This window comes from Moschus berezovskii, chromosome 15 (assembly GCF_049115385.1).
Source record: "Moschus berezovskii isolate FMDL1 chromosome 15, NW_MosBer_1.0, whole genome shotgun sequence".
Lineage (NCBI taxonomy): Eukaryota > Metazoa > Chordata > Mammalia > Artiodactyla > Moschidae > Moschus > Moschus berezovskii.
The window spans coordinates 19558931-19583126 of NC_142474.1; the positions used below are offsets into that span (position 1 = coordinate 19558931).

The following is a 24196-nucleotide window of genomic DNA, read 5'->3' on the forward strand; positions in this document are numbered from 1 at the left end:
TTAAAAGGAAGAGCGCATGCTCCCAGCTCTACCACTAGCTTACCATGGAATCTTCAGCCTGTTTTCTTACACCTCTGCGGACCTTTGTTTTGTTATCCAGTAACATGAGGTGGGTGGGCCTGAGATATTTTTTTAGCAGTATAATTCTTTGAAAATAAAGAATACTACAGGAATCCTTACCTGTAATTGAAGCGAGAGAGAAGTCATTTAAGGAGCAAATCAATACAGGAATCTAGATGTGCTTAGGACCTGCTTCAGGTTCTAAATTTCCATGTGCTGGAGCTTTTAAAATGGATTTAAGGTTTATGAAACTACAGAGTACAACGAGATAAAATACTGTCTAAAAGTGGGTGACTAATACCAGAGCAAAAGCAAAATGAGGGCTCTGAACCCTGGGTCTTTGGGAATGTGGGAGTTTCTTCATTTTTTTCCTTCTCTAATAAAATTGTAAGGTACACTTAGGTGAAAATGAAAGCATCCCAAAGCTGATGGAGACGTCTGTTAAATAGACATTCTGCAACAAAATTAATTAGCTTTGTTCTGGTATTCTCCAGCTTTCTTTGTTCTCTGAATACCATTTTCATTAGCCAGTCTACAATTTTTTACAAGGTGTTATGGATTGTTGGAGCCACCATTGCAATATTCACAAAAAATGAAGTCTGGATTCCCTGGCTGAATTTGATAGCTACCCCAAAGATAGTGTGGCTTCATAGGAACAGTACAATACTGATAACCCAAAATCAGGTCTTAAAACATTGAATGGATGGATAATTAAATGAAAATCGTTACATCAGAAATTTGTAGAAAGCACCTCAAGTAAATAGCCATTTATTAAATTAAGTAGATTTTAACATTTAATGAAATTGGCAGATTTTTTATGCCAAATATTGAATGTTTTATCAGATTAGAGTGATATAAATAATGCTAAGAACGATAATACAGATGGATTTATTCAGACATAAGGGGAGGTGTTAAGCAATTTTCATGTATAAACTGTACAACTTACTCTCAAACGTATAATTTATTTTTTAGCACCCCAGATACTCGCCCAGCTGGTCTGGAGGAGGCTGATCAACAGCCATTGCCTGGAGAACAAGGACTTAACTTGGACAGCTCAGGCCCTAAACTGCCAGAATTTTCAAACCGACCACCAGGTGATAAAATGTTAGCTAAAGTTTATATACTTGTCATCATTTATTTACAGCATTATAAGGCTTTTTTTCAAAGAAACAGTTGTGTTTTATTTTGTCTGCTAACTAGACTACTTTAGTGATTTAATGTGTCTAGTATTTGGAAACTTTGCCTTGTTAGTAAAAAGTTGCAAATATAACTTCTGAAAGTGTGTGTATGTGCATGTGTATGTATATGTATTTGTGTGTGTGTGTGTGTGTGTGTGTGTTTTGCTCAAATTAGTCTTTGTTATTTTAGGTCCTCATAAAATCGAACTAAAGTTAGTCAGTGCCTCTTTATTCTTGTCAATAGCAAGGTTCTAGTTGGCATCAAAATGGAATAAGATTAAATGAAATGATGCTTTCACTCTAATCCTGCTTGCGTGCCTTTCCTGCAGCCTTTTCTACTGGGGCTTTCTGAAAGCAGAGAACTACCAGGGTTTAAAATAAGATTTTTTAATAGAACTTTTATTATGAATCTTTAAACATAAAAAAATATGTAAAGAGTAATGAAAGAGACACTCATGTACTTCCTACCCCGGTTAATAATAAAAAGACCAATATTGTTGAACCCTCTGTGTTGTATCCCCCTCTGTTTATAAAATAATACCATCCTCTAAAATGTTGAAAAGGAAAAAGTCTCCTAAAATTAATTCATTCTAACCTAGCTATTATAGAACCAAGGCCAGCTGCCACAATGTCTCCAAACCTGGTTACTATTAGCCTGAGCAGTAATTTGTAACTTTATTTCCCTGTGAGGAAGGCACACTTGTCACATTTAGGCCACACTTCAGTGTGTATACAAAGGATTATGTTTTGTTCCTTCCTTTCTAGTTATTCCACCTCCATTTTGGCATACAAGTGGAAGTGATTTTGCAAGTTATTTTCGGGATAAACTTTAGTATCCTTAATTTATGTATTTTAAAAGTGAATAAAAAAAAAAAGTAAATTCATTATGATGTCAATACTATATGTTATTGGTTGCAAATTGTTTGGGCACACCACACTTCCCATCAGTGAATTGCAGCTGAGGCTGGGAGGTCACCAGTCTTTGGTGGGTATGTCCAGAGGCATTATGAACAGGAAGGCACCTTCTTCCCTCAGACACATCTGAATTTTATAAATCCCAGAGGTTCTCACACACGTTATTGCTTCCTTTCTACAGTTTGCAAACTGGGAACCTATAGGCTGAATTTGGCCTCCAATATATTTGAATTGTCATGCAGAATCTGAAAGCAAACAGAAACCTGACTTTAGATGCCTTTAGGTAAAGCATCAGCTCTGCAGTTTGGCTCTGTCCACAGAACTACTACTGTCTTACAGCAACCCACTTTTCTTCTCTACCAGTCTGGCCCCTAAAGGCATATGAATGTTCATCTTTTAATAAGTAAATTTGGCTTTTGATTATGTTATATGCACTGTGTGTGTCCTGGCTGTGCCTCTCCACCATTCTGTCGCCACAGCCCCAGTCTGTCTTCTTACCGTTAGTGTTCTTTGGGCTGCTGCCTTCTGCTTCTGGAACCTTTATAGCAGCCATGCCCTTAGCTGTTGCTTTCAAGAGGCTGCTGTATTGTCGATGCTGCTCTCTTTGGTATTTATGTTGTTTGGTGCCCTGATTTTAAAGACAAAGGCATTTGTGTCATAGCCCTGACATCAAGGGGCTATGTAATTTCTACAGAAATTACAATTTTCTTCACTTGGGAACCCGAGTTAAACCTATAGAAATGCCTCATGTTGTTGGCGTTATAAATGTAAAGAAGTCAGTTGGGCCTAAAACAAAAAAGGATTAAAAAAAAAAAAACTTCAAAAGTGGATTCTGGGGACTTCCCTGGTGGTCCAGTGGCTAAGACTGGACCCAGTGCGGGGGGCCCAGGTTTTTTCCCTGGTCAGGTAACTAGATCTCACATGCCACAACTAAGACCCAGCACAGCCAAATAAGTAAATAATTTAAAAAGAAAGCATTGTACTCATTGGTGTCATGTCTGTCATTGGCCAGAAGACATTGATTAGGTATTAAACACAGGTTGTGAACCTATGGATCAATAGCATTTGATAGCTGCTCTGTGAAAATCTGGAGCCGGCACTTCTGACCACTAGAGCCAGCTATCCTTATGCCTGTGCCTTCGTAAAACCTTCCTAATATATTTTTCATGTAACAGTGAAATAAATCTAGTTTGTGAAATTGTATCCCAGCTATATGTCCACTTTTTCCCACTGAACCACCTTTATTCTAGGTCCTTTCTGCTGATTATGTAAGGTTTTGGTTCTAAAATGCCAAATAAAATCTTCACAAAAGAAAGAATCATTTGAGATGTTGCATCTATAAGGCATCTATAAGGCATTGTCCTCAGAGTTCTTTTCCCAAAATTATTTTTTATTCCTGAGGGCTGTGCTTCTTGCTCACTTATTCTCCACTTATGGATTCAAAGACAATATTTCTCCAAATACAGTTTGACATGTAAAAAAGTAAATGGAAATTAGCATTTATAAAAAGAACTTCAGTGCCCTCATTTTATTTTCAGTATGTGTATCAGCTTCTATTTAGTTCCTACTGTTTATTAAATTGACTTACGTCGGAGAGACAGTTTAATTCACTGGGTTTCCCAAAGAAGCGAGCCTGGAAGGTGCAGCGTGGTGTGTGAAGCCAATGGATTGGAGTGATTTTAAATCCTTCTTTCTTAAGGAATTGAACCCTAGAACTTTATATTTTACTTCTGTTGAAAGAATAAAAAGGCTATCTTCGTTGCTGATATTTTCAACAAAACCAAGTCTTTAAAAAAATTAATCTGTGCTAAAAGAAAAAAAGCGAATCTTAAATGCTTCATTCTCAAATCCAGTGAAGTGTTTATTAAGCCTGCATGAGAGCCCAGTACTGGGTGGTCATCTGTGTGCTTTGATGGAGTTGTCCTCATTTCATCTGAATGTGAGGCTGGCGTAGACTTGGCCAGTTTCAGTGCATAGCACAGTGCCTGTTAGAGTCTTAGTACAGTGATGCCTCATGCAAACCCTGAAGACTGAGGAGCTCCAGGTTCTCGATGCTTTGCTTTTTGCTTCCTGAAGCAGCGTGCCTCTTTGCTTATGCCAGAGAAGGAGGGGCCGCCCCTTACCCCCCTGGGGATGGGCATGCCTGAGCTATTTGTGCCACCTAGATGAGTATTGCTTGGCCATACCCTAAAGGTCGCAAAGCTTTTCTTGCTGAAAATCTAACTTCCCTGATTTTGGGGGCTCGTTTTAGGTTATCCTTCTCAACCAGTTGAACAGAGGCCACTTCAGCAGCTGCCTCCTCAGCTCGTGCAGCATGTGGCACCCCCAGCACAGCCGCCACCGCAGCAGCCGCAGCCACCTCCCAGTCAGCTACAGTCTCAGCAGCAGCAGCAGCAACAGCAGCAGCAGCAACAAATGATGATGATGCTCATGATGCAGCAGGACCCCAAATCCGTTAGGCTTCCGGTCTCCCAGAATGTCCACCCCCCCAGGGGCCCACTGAACCCAGACTCCCAGAGAATGCCCATGCAGCCGAGTGGCAGCATGCCTGTCATGGTCAGTCTGCAAGGCCCTGCCTCGGTGCCACCGTCACCTGACAAGCAAAGAATGCCAATGCCTGTGAATACTCCTCTGGGAAGCACTTCAAGGAAAATGATGTACCAGGAGAACCCCCAGAACCCTGCCAGCTCACCACTGGGGGAGATGTCTTCGCTCCCAGAAGCAAGTGGCAGTGATGGACCATCTGTCTCAGGAGGCCCAAATAACATGCCTTCACATTTAGTGGTCTCCCAGAATCAGTTAATGATGACAGGGCCAAAACCTGGACCATCACCACTTTCAGCAACTCAAGGTGCAACTCCCCAGCAACCTCCTGTAAATTCCCTGCCCAGCTCTCATGGCCACCACTTTCCAAATGTGGCTGCTCCCACCCAAACGTCTAGGCCTAAAACACCCAACAGAGCCAGCCCCAGACCCTATTATCCTCAGACACCCAACAACCGCCCTCCTAGCACGGAACCTTCAGAAATCAGTCTATCACCAGAAAGACTCAATGCTTCCATAGCAGGACTCTTCCCCCCACAGATTAATATTCCTTTACCTCCCAGGCCAAATTTAAACAGGGGCTTTGATCAACAGGGCCTAAATCCGACAACTTTGAAGGCCATCGGGCAGGCACCTTCAAACCTTACCATGAATAATCCTTCCAATTTTGCTGCCCCACAGACTCACAAATTAGATTCTGTGGTGGTGAACTCTGGAAAGCAGTCTAATTCTGGAGCACCGAAACGGGCGAGTCCAAGCAACAGCCGCAGGTCTAGTCCTGGGTCAAGTAGAAAAACCACCCCAAGTCCTGGGAGACAGAATTCAAAAGCCCCTAAACTTACACTTGCCTCTCAAACAAATGCAACCTTGTTGCAAAATGTAGAGTTGCCAAGAAATGTATTGGTCAGTCCTACTCCTTTGGCCAATCCGCCTGTACCTGGGAACTTCCCTAACAACAGTGGGCTGAATCCTCAGAATCCTACCATGTCTGTGGCCACGATAGGGGGTGTTCTGGAGGATAACAAGGAGAGCTTGAATATGCCACAGGACAGTGATTGCCAGAATTCCCAGGTTAGGAAGGAGCAGGTAAACATTGAGCTAAAAGCAGTCCCTCCCCAAGAAGTAAAAATGGTTGTCCCTGAAGATCAATCCAAAAAGGATGGGCAGCCTTTGGATCCTAACAAACCTCCCAGTGTCGAAGAGAACAAAAATTTGGTGTCTCCTGCTATGAGGGAAGCACCAACATCGCTAAGTCAACTTCTTGACAACTCTGGAGCTCCTAACGTGACGATTAAACCCCCCGGGCTTACAGATCTGGAAGTAACACCTCCAGGAGTGTCTGGAGAGGACCCAAAAAAAGCATCTGTCATTCCCTCCCTGCAGGATCCGTCTTCTAAAGAACCCTCCAGTTCCCTAAATTTACCTCACAGTAACGAGCCGTGTTCAGCCCTTGTGCATCCAGAATTGAGTGAGGTCAGTTCTAATGTCACCCCAGGCATCCCTCAAGTAATGTCAAGACCTGTCAGCTCTTCCTCCATTTCCACTCCTTTGCCCCCAAATCAGATAACTGTTTTCGTGACTTCCAATCCCATCACAACTTCAGCGAACACATCGGCAGCTCTGCCAACTCACCTGCAGTCTGCGTTAATGTCGACAGTTGTCACAATGCCCAATGTGGGTAACAAGGTTATGGTTTCTGAGGGACAGTCAGCTGCTCAGTCAAATGCCCGGCCTCAGTTCATTACTCCCGTCTTTATCAATTCATCCTCAATAATTCAGGTTATGAAAGGATCACAGCCAAGCACAATTCCTGCAGCCCCGCTGACAACCAACTCTGGCTTGATGCCTCCCTCCGTTGCAGTCGTTGGCCCTTTACACATACCTCAGAATATAAAATTTTCTTCTGCTCCTATGCTGCCTAATGCCCCCACCAGTAGTCCTGCTCCAAACATACAGACAGGTCGACCCTTGGTTCTTAACTCACGAGCCACCCCTGTTCAGCTTCCTTCCCCGCCTTGTACCACTTCTCCAGTTGTTCCTCCTCACCCCACTGTCCAGCAAGTAAAAGAACTGAATCCAGATGAGACTAGCCCTCAGGTGAGCACCTCAGCAGATCAAAGCACTCTGCCCTCTTCACAGTCAACCACAGTGGTTTCTCCCCTTTTGACCAATAGTCCAGGCTCCTCTGTCAATCGGCGAAGCCCAGTCTCATCTAGTAAGGGCAAAGGAAAAGTGGACAAAATCGGCCAGATTTTGCTGACCAAGGCATGTAAAAAAGTTACAGGCTCCCTCGAGAAAGGGGAAGAGCAGTATGGTGCCGATGGAGAGACTGAAGGCCAAGGGCTAGAGACCCCAGCTCCTGGGCTCTTGGGAACAGAGCAGTTATGCACAGAGCTGGACAGTAAAACCCCAACTCCCCCAGCACCCACTCTGCTAAAAATGACCTCTAGCCCTGTGGGCCCGGGCTCTGCCTCAGCAGGACCCAGCTTACCTGGCAGTACCCTCCCTGCCAATGTACGCTCAATAGTAACCGCTCTGGTACCCTCTGAACTCATCTCCGCGGCGCCGACCACAAAAAGCAATCATGTTGGCATAGCATCTGAGCCACGTGCAGGTGGCCTAGTGGAGGAGAAGGTGGGATCTCATCCAGAGCTTCTGCCCAGCATAGGTATGTACTTGATACCTGGCATCATCTCGTGTCAATTTTTGATGACCTAGCCCACCAGAGAAAGCATGGCTCCTTTTCTACTTGGAGGAAGAAGAGTGGGCTAAATGGCTAGTGGTAGTTTCATTTATTTGAAGTACATTGGGAAATATACTTCCTATTTAAATTCCCATGTTGTTTACATTATTAATATGGTTTTCTCTCAACCCCTAGAATAATGATATACCTTATATTTTAATAAAATTTTTCATTTTATGAAGAAGCATTTTTACATCCCTTACCTCATCTTCATACCAACCATGTCAGGTAACCCTAATCTCATCCTACAGGTGGGAAGCTCAGAGTTCAGTTGTTCAAAGTCTATATGTGAGCGTCCAATTTAACCTTGTCTCTTAATGGTGAACAGCAGCTCCTGTAGGTTCTTACTGTGGTAAAGACTTGCTTTCAACTGTTCAGAGCAGGTTTCTCATAGCTCCTTCCTCATTGTACTCTCTCCCAGGGATTCTTTTCTTCTGACTGGCTAGGGGAGAGAGCTTTCCAGAAAACCAAGTTGCATGATAATAGACATGGAAGAAGGTATCACAGTGCCAGCCAACATTTACCAGCTGTTTGGTCTTAGGCAGGTTGCTCCAAACTTGAGTTTCCTCCTTTGTCATATAGGGACAGTAGTAATTGCAAGAATTCAATGAGATACTGTATATAACATGCTTAGCACAGGGCTAGAATATAGTAATCATTCAGCAATAAGTATTTTTATTACCAGTTTCTTTTTGATGCAGTCTCTTTGAAAATTAGACCATCCCATTGATGTATTTCTAGTTCAGATTATTTCCTATGTACTGGTAAGGTGGGCTACATCATAGGAAACATAGGTGTCCTTACATTTCCCTTCCTTCTCTTGGCATCCCCCTTACCACCACCCCACGCTACCTCCCCACCCCTACACACACATGTTCCTCCTTCTGTGAGGTTTAAATGGTACAGAAGCTCTGTTTCCCCACAGTAGAATAAGTCAAAAACTGCCAAAACTCAAAGGTCCTTAGCTGTATATTCTACGCCAGCCAAGAGCGCCTATCTTATTCATGCGGCTAAAATGCTTGGGGGGCTGGAGGAGGGGCAGAAAGAACACAAGCTTCAGGACAGGATCATAGTTCAAGTTCTAGCCCCACTGATACCAGTCATGGTTGGATAAATCCCTTAACCTCTTATAAGCTATGGACTTCACCTGTAAACTGAGATTGTGTCGATAATTCCTACCTCCCAGAATTGATGCAAAGATTCATTAATGTCTGCTCTTCATTAGCATACAGGCCAGCATGCTGCCTCCCACAGAGCCCAGGAAAGGCTAATTCTCCTTCTCTTTACCTGTTCACTTCAATACCAGAGATGCAGGGAGGGATAAAGGCCTTTAAAGAGTTCTCTGTCCTTGGCGGAGAAAGACTTCATAGGGCTGGGTACTATACTAATAGATTTCTGGTTCTAGTTCATTGGTATAGGTGAGCCCTAAGAATTTTTCAAACCTAAAATTTTTTAAAAGAAAAAGAAAATGTAACATAAGCATGTTTTCCACTATTAAATGTTTCCATTCTACTTCCTTTCAGGTAAGTTTCCCCTCTGGTACCAAGAGGATAATGATTTAGAAAATATTTTATCAGGGTCCTATATAATCCTAGAGAAATGCATGAGTGTTAGGGAGATGAACCAGTAGTTGGAAAGAAACCTCTCAAATTTAGATAAGATTATTTCCATTCTTTTTCAAAGGCCTTTTGTGATTTTATCTTAAAAGTGTGAGAAACCAATACTGGAGTAAAAAATAAAAGTTACAGTTTTAAGCTGTATTATATAAGTATCCAAAATAAATTCTTAACACAAATGCATCATTGACTAAGCAGAGAGAGAAATTTGCAAGAGTCACATTTGTACAAGAAGATAAAACTTACTGTTGTAGAGTTTATCTATAATGTTTGAGTATCAAGGTGGGAGGACATAACCTTGAGTGACTGTGGCATGTCTATGCCCTCAATCTTTACTGTATGATCCAGGAAGTTTCTATTCTAGAGTACACTGTGTATTCTGTTCCATTCCTCTTCAGGGGCCCAAGTTCTCTTTGTCCTTCACAGCCTAATTCTGATGTTTCTGCCTCTAGGGTACCTTCAGATTTCTCAATTTAGAATTGATATCCCTTGATTTGGACTCCCATACCACTTTTTACTTTATGAATCTGCTTCATTTTAACACCACAGTTCACTCCTGAGTGCCAGTTGTATATATATCTTTAATATTAGACTGAGTTTCTGATGGGCAAGAAGAATGTAATTTGGTCTCTAAGGGTGCCTAGCACAGAGCCTTGCCCCTAGAAAGTTCTTGGTAACTGTTTGTTAGATAAGTAGATAACATCAAATTGATTTGCTTCATTAAGTATGAATTAAATACTGCTTTATGCCCATCACACTTGCCAGGTGCTGTAGAAAGGTACAAGATAAATTATATGATTCATTTCAGTTCTCTAGGAATATAGTCTTTAGAGGACTGAGGCAGTTTTTTCACTGCTAAGGTTGGATGGTATAATTGTCCCTCTGAAAGAGGTTTGGGTTGCCTGCCAAAGTATGCTTTGGGGTTTTTTAGAATACTGGACAGAACTTGACCCCAAGAAGCAAAAATTATGGGTGCTATTATCTTATGGCCATATCCTTCCTTGATCTTTGTACATCCAAAAAGGAAAAACAGACTATCCTCATGGTAGTCTTTGTTACTGAGTGTTAGAGTAATTTTTTAAAGTCAGTTTTGAAATGTACTGTACTTTTAAAGTTAACTTCAAGTACTGCTTTCTAAGAGTATATGTATTTTAGCAGTTACTTAGCTGTTGATTCAGTGCTTTCTGCTTTGTTTAGAAAAGAAAGTTAAAAGACCTGTTTCTTTCTTTTTTTTTTTACTTCTTGCCTTAGCTCCTTCACAGAGTTTAGTCCCAAAGGAAACTCCAGCCACAGCACTGCAGGGGTCTGTTCCCAGGCCAGGTAAGGCCCATCTTGGAAAAATTTCTCAAGTGGAATTAATCGTGTGGGAAGGAACCACTACTGTTCTTAATGTGCCAGGAAATGCTGAAACTATCTTACTTGCTTTAGGACAGACTTTGGTTGAGTAGCAGTTTATGCAGTACTATTTGAGGTTATTTTTCCCTTGAGCAGCTTGCTCTCTGACGCATTCCTGGTGTTAGCCAGGGAACTCAAGAAGGGCATCTCAGTGCCCATTGTCTGCCACCCAGCCGTGGGTGGTTTCCATTGCACAGTTTGCCCTGTTCCATGACCCTGCCCCCGTGCTTGGCAGCTGACTGACTGGCACATGGTAACTCACTAGGGTGGCAGGCATTATTGCATTAAGATAGTAATTGCACTATCATAACAGAAGTGGAGGCTTGTTCTGAAAACCTAGGCTGCAGTGAGGTAGCCACTCCTCCAGAGAGTCAGAGTCATTTCAGTCATCTCTGGATGGCATTAAGTTTCTTCCCATGACCAAGATATTGTAAATAGCACTACGGATGGTGTTTCTGGAAGGTGGAGTCCATGGTAATCTGACATAACTACTTGAGATGCTGGGTCAGCTCTGAATGCATGAGGATCTTGATGGCAATAATAGCACACTGCCTTCATAGATTAGAGTGCCAGAGCAGATAAAGAGCATAGATTTGATACAGTTTAGTCCTGCCTGGCTCTTTGCATTGTAGGTTATTGTAGGTATGCCCCCAAAAAAGTATGACTGCTTTCCACAAGGAGGTTAGAATCTCACTGACAATACAGTTCATACACTTGACAGAATTTTTTTTTTTAATGTTTAATTTTGAGTCTGAGTTAGTAAAAGTAAGGTAAAATTGGGAATTCCCTGGTAGTCCAGTGGTTAGGACTCCACACTCTCACTGCTGAGAGCCCAGTTCAGTCCCTGCTCAGGGAACTAAAATGCTACAAGCCACGCAGAACAGTCAAATAAATAAATGAATAAAATGTTTTTTTTTTTTAATGTAAGGTAAAAGTTGTGATTATTTTAAAACCTGCCTCAGGGTGCTGTGTCCTATATGATGGATAGGACTTTCTATTGTACATTCTTTGGGTAAAACCAGACCTCTGGGAAAAGTGGTTGAGGAAAAAAACATTTTAACCACCCAGATTTTTTTGCTCCCAACTACCACATGATACCTGAGAAGGATAGGAATGGAACAAATAAATAGTTAAACTCATTTTTGGTGAGAAAAGGAGCAACTGGAAAGGGGAAGAGAATTCCATCTCCTGACCCACCTTTTTTCTCCAAAAGATAGATCTTTTTAACTTTGAAGTGGGTCAAGTGGTTATCCCCGCTTTTTCAGGTGAGACATTGAGGACAGAGAGGTCAAAAAGTTTGCCCACATGGCTAACAGGCAGTGACATCAAAATAACCCAGGCACTCTGACTTCATTGCTTTCAAGGAGTTTATTCTGTAATAAGTAGGGTAGGTTAGACACGTACACTGAGTCTGAGGTGCTGAATTCCCTGAAAGCAGGGGATGGGGAAAGGACTGTTGGAGACCAGGTGCATCAGGGATGGTCTTTTGAAAAAGATGAGTCTACCTAAAGGTGGATAATGGAGGAAGAGGATGTTTTCCTGCTGGTGCTAAGAAAGAAGTGCCTGGTAAATCCATAGGTTGCTCATTTAAGCAAAACCCAGCTAGACAAATTACTGAGGGTTTCCGTTTTTAGAGGGCATTGCTGAGAGGTTGAGGAAGAGAGGGACATCATGGGGTTGTAGGTGACACCTTAGAGTAAAACGGTCTGCCCTCTAAAATTCAGTGGGGAATCCTTTGGAGAAGAATACATCCTTAATGGATATTTAAGACATATTTCAAGATTACGGTTTAAAAAAATATGTCAGGAGGGAAGAGATATTCTAAGAATGAAAGCAGTCTCTTTCTACATGAGAGGAAGAGGATTATTTTACTAACCTAGTTAGCTAGATGAAAATATGAAGCAGTCAGTGTGAACTTAGTTCTGTTGATCCAAACAGGATTATTTCACAGTATGGAGTAGAAGTGAAAATAGAATGAGTTAGCGTCTTATGCCCCAGACAGTCGAGTTGTGTCCATGCCAGCTCTGTCTCTATACCGCATTAGGGTGAGGATCCTGCCACACTTGGAGACACAGCAGCCTAAACAGGGCATTTAGAATTCTCACAGATACCTAGCCTCTCCCAGTGGACATATACACGAGAAGCTCCTACATCTCATTTCTGTCCTTTGTATTTTTAACAGAACTCGAGGCAAATGCTGCCATAGTCTCTGGACAAAGGTAAGATGATCATTTCCGCAGACTTAGCATGAATATGGCATAAGCCTCTTTGAAAGGAATCAGCTTTCTCGGCCTTTAAACCTCTTCTCACCTTGGCCTTTTCCTTCACTCTTTGTACCAGTTTTTTTCCTGCTGAAGTAGGGAGCTGTCGTGAGTACCAGCCTCTCTGAGGTAACATTTCTTTGAATAAAGCTTGGTGGCCAGGTTTCTGCCTTTTGTGGTTGTTTTGAAACGGAATCACAGAACCTTTTTCAGCACTCAGCATAGTGAGTAAATAGTAAGTGTTCAGTACATAGGAATTGTTGCCATCATTGTCATTAATAGTATTCCTTGCAATACCTTCTAAGTGTAGCTGTTTGATCCTCAAGTGAGAGAAAGGCAGATGGGCTCTCACCACAAAACTCATGCTTTGTCTTTTATACTGTGCTGTCCCACATAACCTAACAAGATGAAATACAACTGTGGCTTCGACCTCACTAGCCCCATGGAGAGGAGTATTATTGTATTTTAAAAAGTCATTCCTTTTTTAGTGTAGGAATGTACTAGACAGCATTTTAAAGAATTTGTCATGCTTTGTATCAACTAGATTGTAAAACAGCTTCACAGTCATTTTCTCATTTAATCATTATATCTACCCTGTGAGGTGGTAATAATAGCCAACATTTATTTGAATGCTATACCATGTCATATGCTGGGCTAAAAGCTCCCTAGATGTATTATCGCATTTAATTTTCACAGTATCTATTAGGAAAAGAAATTCTGTCTTACATATAAGGAACCTAAAGTTCAGAGAGGTTAACTAAATCACCCAGAACCACAGGTTTAGTAAATGGTGAAGCTGAAATTCAAACTCAGGTCTTCTGACTCCAGAGCTCTCACACTTAATGTATTGCAGCAGACAAGATGGAAATTTATAGATCAAGAATCTGAAGCATAAAGCTAAATATCATGGCCAGTAAATGCATAGGGAAAACTCGACCCCTGTTCTTCTGACTCCAGATACATTGCTATTCCTACACCACCAGTCTGCCTGTCTAGTTTCATTTGGATTGGGCTTATGTTTGGATTCATTTGCATTTTTCAAAGTATACACCAACTGTATGGCTAGGGAAGAGACAATCAGACCAAAGATACCGTATAGGTGTTTGTTCCCTGAGTCACCTGACCATTGACCCTATAAACACCCAGACAGTATTGCTGAGGCTTTTGTTTTACCAGGAGAAAGAGACACCTCCATTAGGAATCTTCTTCCTTAGAGGCTTTGACCCTTTTCTGGACTCCTAGTCAGAAAACCATCCTTACACACCATTTCTAAAAGGATATGTAAATCCCCTTGACTTGCAGTGCCAGCCCAGCCTGTTTGACTTGCCTTGGCTTGCCGGGCAGTTGTTAAAGCTAGGGTAATGAACTCTGTGGCCAGATTGCCAGGCAAAGGGTCCTCTGGCAGGAGTAAGCAGTGAAGGGGTATGGATAGTTGATAGGCCATGGTTAAGAAGCTTACGTTGTAGTGGAAGACACAAGACACTAAAAACATGCTGTATAGCCCAATGAGTGCTCTAGAATGCCAGACACAGACTCTGAACCCAAAAGACAGAAGGGGCAACTCCTCTTGGGGAGTGAGGTCATGGAAGACTTCTCAGAAGAGGCATCCCTTTGACTGGTTTTTTGTTTTAATTCTGTTGCATTTCTGTTGTTTCAGTTCCATGTCTTATAAATAAATGTAATCAACTTCTTTTTTTCCCTAATGACAGGAATTTTTTTGAACTGTGAAAGTAGTGAGAGTTTACTAAGGATAATTTGAAATTCAGATCAGAGAATTACGAAGAAGAATGTTATCCATTAGCCAGTATTCCTACAATTCAGCAGTATTCATTGTATATATTGTAGTTCTTCTAGTCCTCTTCACAGAGTATGTACAGATAGAGTTAAAACTCTCCAAGGATGGTATATATTAATATATACTGTAGTATTTGTATACATCTAATATATAATATTATATCCATATATAAATCCTATATGTTGTATACACACATATAAATATATCACACCCATTCATATGTGTTACATATATACTCAGTGTATGTTATAATGAAAATGAGATTATACTGTTCATAATGGTGATAGCTTTTTTTCCCCTATTTTAATGTATTATGAACAATTTTTATTATTAACCTTCTACAGCATGATTTTTACAGCTCCATTTAGATGTGCCACGATTTAGTTAACTAATCTGCTATTGTTAAGCATCTCGGTCTTCTGTCTTCATCAATATGAATAAAATGCTTTGGCATCCTTGTGTGTAATCAGAGCTCTGTAAAAAGATTTGTTTCCTTAGACACCTAGAAACAGAATTGCTGAACCAGAGGATTACACCAGGGTGTCTCAGCCTTAGCGTTACTGACTGGATCAGATAATTCTGTGTGGAGTGTGGGGGAGGGTGCTGCTTTATGCATTACAGGATGTTTAGTAGCATCCCCCAGTCATAACAATCAGAAATGTCTCCAGACATTGCCGACTGTCCCTAAGAGGCAAAACTGCCCCCTGTTGAGAGTCATTGGGTTGCTCAGTTTACACTCCATCATGAGTTTTTGTCCCTATACCCTCAGTAATAGTGGATATTACTATTTTTTAGTCTTCATGTACTGAAAGGGAGATTGGAGCAATCAATATACCCAGCAGTGTATTTTTTGTAAATATATTCTCCTATAAATTCTCCAATATGACTTGTAATATGCCATTATCTATCTAACTCATAGTAATTGTCTGTATGTTATTCATTTCCTAGATTTTAGGTGCTATTAACTTTTGAAGGGGAGTATCCTCATCTTAGTAAAATGGGTGAGGAAGTTTGATGATGTTTGTTCCAAGTTCTTAATGTCTTTTACCTGTTTTTCCACAGTCTCACCAGTATTACGCTTAAATTTATTTTATTCTTACTAATATAACAAGCTGGACGCACTTTTAAATTGTTGGTAACATTAGAGTGTAACTGTGATTATTTTCCCAGACTGGAACATTGTCTCCTCAGAATGATTATGTAGTTCTTAATCTCACCTTGTGAATGAAACTGTTAATCTTTATTTTTTGTGTGACTTGATTCCCTCACCTGTTTGGACTTTGTGCTTCCCTCTGTCAGCAGTGAGCCCAAAGAGATCATTGAAAAGTCCAAAACTCCAAGCCGAAGAAACTCGCGAACTGAAGAGCCGGCTGTGGCTTCTGAAAGTGTGGAAAACGGACATCGAAAGCGATCCTCTCGGCCTGCTTCAGCCTCCAGCTCTACTAAAGGTTAGCAGTGGGCTATGGATGCTGTTTCTGGGTCAAATAGAAGAATGGGGTTCTTACCACAGTATCAGTGGCCTTTGCCCTTCATCTTTGCTTGTATTCCTTACATTTTCAAATTGCTTTGACTTCTGCTGCTTAGTGGGTCCTTCCTTTATTTGTTAGTTCATTTAACTTTGTGTTTGCAGTGTATGTACCAGAGCAGCAAGCACATAGCAGGGCAAATTGATTCATGATCATCACTTCAGACAGGTCCTCAGTATGGCTCCTTTGTCTTTCTGATGTTTCTGTGGTCAACTTGTTTTCCTTCTCTCTACTCTTTTTAAACCTCTGGCTCCTATTTTGTGTCCTCTCTTTCAGCAGAGACTTTCACCTCTTCACAGAGAACTCTCACTACCAGGACATAAATCTACCAGTGTCCTCCTTTGCTCGTGCTATAATAGAGTAACTGTCCCTCCTTCAGTCCAAAGGCCAGTGCCTTCACTTGTGCCTTTGATCCCATCTTCTCTGAGCTTCTCAAGAACCTGACACAGTTTTCTCCGTTGACTGCTGTCTCTCCTTTAAATGAACTCTGCTGTTGGCTTCTCTGACCCAGAGCTCTCAATAGTCTTCTGACTATTCCTTCTCAGATTCTGCACCCATGCATTAGATGTTCGCTTACTCAAACTTTAATCCTGAGTCACCTTTTCTCTTCAACTTATATTTTCTCCCCAGGTGATCTCATTCATGCCTCCCTTCTTTAGCTACAACCTTTCATGGATGACTCATACATTTGTTTTCTAGTACTGACCTCTAGAGATCTTAGACAATTGCACATATGTTCTTAACAAGACCACAAACTCGACATGTCTGAAAACAGATGTGATCTTTCACCCCTGATGCCAGTTCCTTTGCTGTTGGTCCCCTGCTCCCATCTGTCTGTCCATTAGGCATGTCCTGCTTGATACCTCTTTTCTTCACCCTCACATATCCTCAGAAAGCTACTGATTTTCTCTCAGATGACTCCAGTTCATCCACTTTTCCACATCTTCACTGCTACCCTAGCTTTAAACCTTTTAATGGTTTACCATTATAATTGGGATTAAAGTCTAAAAGCGTCAGGATGAACCACAGGTCCTGTCTGGTCTGGTGCTTGTCAACCTCTCCCAGCTCATTTGACTTCCCGTAGCAACTTGGACATGCCATCCTCTCATCACAGCCTGGGTGTATGTGATGGCTATTGTGGGGAGTAGTCTCTCTTTCTTCCTCTTTTTTCCTCATTAACTTCTCACTCTTTCTGCTTATCTTAACTCTGTTGTCCTTGCTAATGTGGAATCATAGCACCATGTTCTTCTCCGCAACACCACAGTTGTAACTTATGTCAATTTATGTGGTAAGTAATTAATATACATATTCTATTAGGGCAGGAAATGTATGGTATGCCTGGTGCCTACTGTGGTGCCTAAATGCAAGAAGTATCCAATCAGTAATTATTATGTCAATAACCATCTATCAACTATACGTTAAGTACTTACTGCATGCCAGCCTCTGGGGATGTAACAGTGAAAAAACAGAGTCTTTGTCACATCGATTATAAGCTGTCAAGAAAGATTTTGCTATGATGCTTTTATGATAGCAATGTTATGTAGTACTGTAGAGGTATTTATTGGGTTGGCCAAAACGTTTGTTTTTTTCCCATAAGATAGCTCTAGTAGTGCTTCTGTTCTGTTCTGTTCTGTCGCTCAGTCGTGTCCGACTCTTTGCGACCCCGTGGACTGTAGCCTACCAGGCTTCTCCATCCATGGGATTCTCCAGGCAAGAATACTGGAGTGGGTTACCATTTCCTTCTCCAGGGGATCTTCCCGACCCAGGGATCGAACCCGGGTCTCCCGCATTGGAGGCAGACGCATTAACCTCTGAGCCACCAGGGAAGCCCCTAGTAGTGCTTAGTTGTTTTTAACTTCATTTGAAACAATTTTCTTGTATTGTGACAGCTATCATTATCAGTGTGCATTTTTAAAAAACTTATCAAAATTGGTGATTTTTTTGTGTAGCCATTTTAGTATTGAAGATGGAAGAAAATAGGGAACATTTCCTACAAACTATGCTTTATTATTTCAAGAGAGGTAAAAGCACAACTGAAGTGCAAAAAAAAGATTTGTGCATTGTACAGAGAAGCTACTATGACTGATCAAACATGTTAAAAGTGGTTTGCAAAGTTTTGTGCTAGTGATTTCTCACTGGACGATGCTCCATGGCTGGGTAGACCCGTTGAAATTGATAGCAATCGAATTGAGACATTAATTGAGAATAGTCAATGTTATACCATGCAGGAGATAGCTGACATACTCAAAATATCCAGATCAAGCGTTGAAAATCATTTGCACCACCTTGTTTATGTTAATCACTTTGATGTTTGGATCCCACATAAGCAAAAAAACCTTCTTGACCATATTTCTGCATGTGATTTTCTATTTAAATGTAATGAATGTGTTCCATTTTTAAAACAAATTGTGATGGGCAATGAAAAGTGGAAACTGTACAATAATGTGGAACAGAAGAGATCATAGGGCAAGTGACGTGAACCACCACCAACTACATCAAAAGCAGGTCTTCATCTAAAGTAAGTGATGTTGTATATGGTGGGATTGGAGGAGAGTCCTCTGTTAGGAGCTCTTTTCAAAAAACCAATTAATTCCAACAAGTACTACTCCTGGTTAGACCAACTGAAAGCAGCACTTGACGAAAAGTCTCTGGAATTAGTCAACAAAAGCACATAATTTTCCATTAGGATAACACAAGACCCCATGTTTCTTTGATGACCAGGCAAAAACTGTTACAGCTTGGCTGGGAAATTATGACTCATCTGCTGTAATCACCAGACATTGCACCTTCAGATTTCTATATTTTGGTCTTTACAAAATTCTCTTAATGGAAAAAATTTCCTTTCCCTAGAAGACTGTAAGGTACTTGGGAGAGTTCTTTGCTCAAAAAAATAAAAAATTTTGGGAAGATGGGATTATGAAGCTGCCTGAAAAAAGGCGGAAGATAGTGGAACGAAACAGTGAATATGTTGGTGAAAATGAAAAATATGTTTTTTATTTTTACTTAAAAACCAAAGCAACTTTTTGGTCGACCCAATACCTGGGATGCTTTGTTCTTCTGTCAAGTCAGTGTAGGCTTTCTGGAGAAAATGATGTTTAAGCTGAGACTGAGAACGAAGAAGCATCATCCCAGTAAAAGGTAAAGCATGTGCAAATGCCCAGAGCTGAGGGAAGGTATCATCTTCTCAGGAAGTGTACTGAGCTTAAGTAGCTCAAGTTAGACAAGAGCTAGGGTCTTGGCCAAGTGCCTGGTATCAGCAGGGTTGCTGCAAAACAGTCACACACCATTAGGATACCAGCCTGAAGACCAGGGCAGGTTGCAATGCCCCAACACCAGACACTGACCAAGAGCTCAGCTGTTTCTGGGTCAGAATTCAAATGCCTCACAAGAGTTCCTAGAGGAGGCCACAAATCTGCAGATCAAGTACAGGCAAAGCAGAGATGTAGACATCACCTTACCTCAGCCTGCCAGATAGGGGAGAGGTTGGGAGGGGCCTTCTTTCCTCTCCAGACATACCATGTATACCACAGGCAGGGTCCTGTGGGTATCCCCACTTTGGATGCAGAAGTGGAACCAACAACTTCCTTCTCCCTCCCTGGGAATCATCTCCTAGGCAAAAACTTGTTCGGAAGGAAGCATAACATGGAAGATTGCTGGAGTTCTCTGCGGAAATCTGCTTCCCCTCAATTCTGTATATTTTCCCAAAGGATCAGGGTCTTCCAGGCTGTAGAATATGGTATGTAGTTATCTTTAAAGCAGGAAAATAAGTGTTAACCTTCAGAGATGTCATACAACCAGATTTTTGGAAATCTGTCCTGAGCCCAAAGCCTCAGGATACTAAAGATGTCATTTACAGTGTACCAGAAAGAACTAATCTGGCATCTGGGACAGTTAAGAGATGCCCAAATTAGAGCCACCCTGAAGATAACTGCTAGCCAAGAAAAGATGGAAAGCTGGAGCCTGTTTTAGAAGTGGATTGGGGTGTACAGGCCTGTACACTTAAACTGAACATTGTCCCAAGGTGATGGTAGTCATGTTGGAATGCCTGTCCCATCCATGCTTTGAGGCTTAGCAACTGGCTTAGAAGAGGTCATAATGACTCACAGGCTTTGCGATATTACATGGAGCGATGCTGCGTAAGTATCTCCCAAGAGGATGGCAGGGTTCTGGCCAGACCCCAAGAATCACAGTCATGTCTAGACCTCCACATCAGCTTTAAGCCCTCAGGCTGTCTATCCTTAACTCTTCTAGGGTAAGTTACTTTTTAAATCAGAAATGAATGCTATAGCTCTTGATGTTTAAGTGTTAGAGCCCTTGGATCCAAATTAAAGAATTAATATGCATATTATTTGGCCTTCTATGATGTATCCAAAAATGAACCAGTGTCATAAAATATCAAGCTGGCTTCTAAGCTGTATGTGTCCCAAACTTGTAGACATATATAGTGCTGGGTACCTTAAACATCTTCCTGTAGCATGTTTTGAAAGGAAGAGAGGGTTTTGCCTTTGTGTACTATTAAGATTTTGGTCATATATGCCCAAACAAAATCAGAAACAGTCTGTGTTTTTTCATGAGAATCCTGAAAGCTGAGAAATATTATGAGCAGTTTATAATGAGAAGTATTGGTACTTTCTGTATTATTGGAAAACCAGTAACCTTCATCATGCTTCTGCTTTGAGAACAGAGTTTGCTTATCTCATGCTAACCAAGGCCCACCGGACTACCAGATTGGAGCCGGTGGGATGAATGATTTCTGAGCAAGTCCAAGGAGGCCCACATGGTCGATGGGTCACTCTCTCCAATCTGTTGTTTTTTGGTTGGTTGGATTCTCCCCACCACCACCGCCCCCCCAGCACCGTGCCACTTTTGTTTGTCTGGCCACACCTCATGCCATGTGGAATCTTAGTTACCTGACCAGGGATTGAACCCCTACACCCTGTGCCAGAAGTGCAGATTGTTAACCACCTGACCTCCAGGGGAGTCCCTGTCCTGCCACTTTTAATTACAGACAATGAAAATTGGCTCCCACCTATCAGTGAACTTTTTTAAATTGCACTTGATCAGATGTGTTTACAGATACGCAAATGAGTAGTTCTGCTTCCTGACATGATGAATTCCCCATTCACACAGATATGATTTTTCTAGTTTCCCTTGTCATTCTATATTTAGTCTTACATCTATAGTAGCTTGTGTTACATTTTCAACTGGGAAAAAGGATCAGTAGTTTAAAAGATGAAGTTTGGTGTACAAGTTTAGAACCAGGGGAAATATCCTAATAAGAGGGAAGTTCAGAACAAGCTGTAATCAGCAGTAGCTGTAGATGTCCCTGGTGTGCCCTTAGATGCCTCTGACAGCAAAGTGGGGTGATAATTCTGTCCTGTCCACAGCTAGTGACTTGAAAAGCAGCAATCTAAAAAGCACAGAGTATACAGATACACTGGAATCAGTGGCTCATGTGGTCACGAAGAGTTGGATAAGACTGAGTGAACTGATACAGATACACTTAAAATGTAGGTGTTATTACAGAATAAGCATAATTAGATACATCTTATGGAAGGAGCTTCCCTGGTGCCTTAGCTGGTAAAGAATCCGCCTGCAATGTGGAAGACCAAGGAAAACCCTGAACAGTAACTGCCTGAAACTGCACTCTTGTAGTCATTTAGAAACAAGCCATATAAATTTTGAAAGGAAATTTCCAGAATTTTTTTACAATTAAGTGGAAATCTTGGCTAGAAGAAGAATGGTAAAAAGTGTAATGAAGTGAGCAAGGTCAAGGTTAATTTATAAACTCCATAGAAGGTAAAGCTCACATACTAGAAGATTTAATAGAACCTTGAACTATATATATATAGACTTGGCCAAATTTGCTTAAGGTCAAAAAATGAGGCAGTCATTTAAAAATTACTTTAAAAATGCCCTTTCAAATTACAAATTTAAATGTTTCCCAAGGACATATATAGATACCTCTTGAAAGACTGTTACTGACCCTCACTTTTACCATATAGTCGATTGTAAAATATGAACGTCAGTGAAGTAATTATACTATTAGTCTTTGGACTATTTGTATATCGGTGAAGACATTAATTTATAAAATCCTTGAAGGTTGGGAGTTCCCTGGTGGCTTGGTGGTTAGGATTCTGGGCTTTCACTGCTGTGGCCCGAGTTCAGTCCCTGGTCGAGGAACTAAGATCCTGACAAGCAGTGCAGTGCAGCCAAAAACAAAAAGATATTTGATGGTTAAAAAAAAACAAAACCTGAGAGTTTTTCAATAATGTATGTGATTTTTTTCCAATATAGTGTTTATAATAGGGGCTTGGGATAGGATTATGCATAATCAGATAAGCTAGGTGGCCATAAGGAGCAGGCCTTACATATTAAATAAATCCTGAATATACCTTCACCTACTACATTGAGCTTCCCTGGTGGCTCAGATGGTAAAGCGTCTGCCTGCAATGTGGGAGACCCGGGTTTTATGCATAATCAGATAAGCTAGGTGGCCATAAGGAGCGGGCCTTACATAGTAAATACATCCTGAAGATACCTTCACCTACTACATTACTTCCCCAGAATTCCTTACCTTAAAAACTTCTAGATTTTCTTATTGTGTTCAATGGAATGGTAAAGGTGGTAATATTTTAGAAGGAATATAAAATTGAACCATAAAAATAACTTTTCAGGTTTATAGAAACATCAAACGTAACTTTGCTCTGTGACCAGATTGGCTGGATTTATCCAAAGAAGGTAATAGAGACTTCAAGATCAGGTTTTCTTTTTCATGGAAGTATAAACATACACCCTACACCACCACTGCCACCTCTCACCCTAGTATCTAAAAGATTTTTATTTTTTTTTGCAGTTTCTAGCATAGATAACTTGTTTACTCATGGCCCAACTCATTGATTCATCCTCAGAAGCAGAGGCAGCCTGCCAGATCCCTGGGTGCTTTGGAGCACTGACAGATGGGAACAAGCAAGGAGGGAATGGAGGGGGGAGCCTAAGGTTGTTTATTCCCACACTGCTAATCATGCTTCCCAGCCACATGTGTTGCTTAGACACACCACTTGATCATTCATATCATAACAAAGGAGAAGCTCCCAAAGTTGACCTAAGTAACAGATATTTTTGTAAGGATGAACAGTTCAGTCGCTCAGTCATGTCCAACTCTTTGCGACCCCATGAATCACAGCACGCCAGGCCTCCCTGTCCATCACCAACTCCCGGAGTTCACTCAAACTCATGTCCATCGAGTCGGTGATGCCATCCAGCCATCTCATTCTCTGTCGTCCCCTTCTGCCCCCAATCCCTCCCAGCATCGGAGCCTTTTTATTTTGGCTCCAAAATCACTGCGGATGCTGATTACAGCCATGAAATTAAAAGACGCTTACTCCTTGGAAGGAAAGTTACGACCAACCTGGATGGCATATTAAAAAGCAGAGACATTACTTTGCCAACAAAGGTCCATCTGGTCAAGCCTATGGTTTTTCCAGTCATGTATGGATGTGAGAGTTGGACTGTGAAGAAAGCTGATGGCCGAAAAATTGATGCTTTTGAACTGTGGTGTTGGAGAAGACTCTTGAGAGTCCCTTGGACTGCAAGGAGATCCAACCAGTCCATTCTAAAGGAGATCAGTCCTGAATGTTCATTGGAAGGACTGATGCTGAAGCTGAAACTCCAATACTTTGGCCACCTTATGCAAAGAGTCGGCTGAACACTTAGTCAACACAAAACCCTGTATGTTTTCACTGCAAATGACAAATCTACAATGAAAGTGAAGGTGGAGAGGTGGATGTAAAGAGTTGATTGATCATGGGGAGTTGTGTGCTATGTGGGACTCGGAATTAACATGGAATTAAAATAACACCATTATCAACATCGTATCAGATTTTCTGTCCTCCGATTAGCAAAAGACTAACGAGTGAATCAGAGAAACTAATCCTACCACCGGGCACGAGCATCACGATCTCCCTGCAAGAAGCAAGATGTATTAAAACTTCTACCAACAGAAGCCTGAAATCACCACACAGGCCACCTTTTAGAAAATCATCTAGGTTTCACTTCTTAGCTTATTTAGCTAAAATTTTACTTAGTGAAATTTTTGCTTTCTGCATCTACATTTTAAGTCTGGGTTCTCAAAATATGATATAATACAAAAAAGAAAATAAA

General features: G+C 41.3%; 1 protein-coding gene across 12 annotated transcripts in view; it reads left to right on the forward strand.

The window, feature by feature from the left end:
- NCOA6 (nuclear receptor coactivator 6) overlaps positions 1 to 24196 on the forward strand; it is a 94099-nt gene that overhangs the window by 68298 nt on the left and 1605 nt on the right. For 9 of the 12 annotated variants that reach the window (XM_055435985.2, XM_055435966.2, XM_055436046.2 and 6 more), the window contains 5 exons: positions 1033 to 1154; positions 4405 to 7365; positions 10308 to 10376; positions 12634 to 12670; positions 15807 to 15955. In XM_055435985.2, coding sequence (XP_055291960.2) covers positions 1033 to 1154; positions 4405 to 7365; positions 10308 to 10376; positions 12634 to 12670; positions 15807 to 15955 — 3338 coding nt within the window. Of the gene's footprint in view, positions 1 to 1032; positions 1155 to 4404; positions 7366 to 10307; positions 10377 to 12633; positions 12671 to 15806; positions 15956 to 24196 lie in introns of those variants that run through there. The other 3 variants (XR_008687246.2, XR_008687245.2, XM_055436038.2) reach the window with 3 other exon arrangements.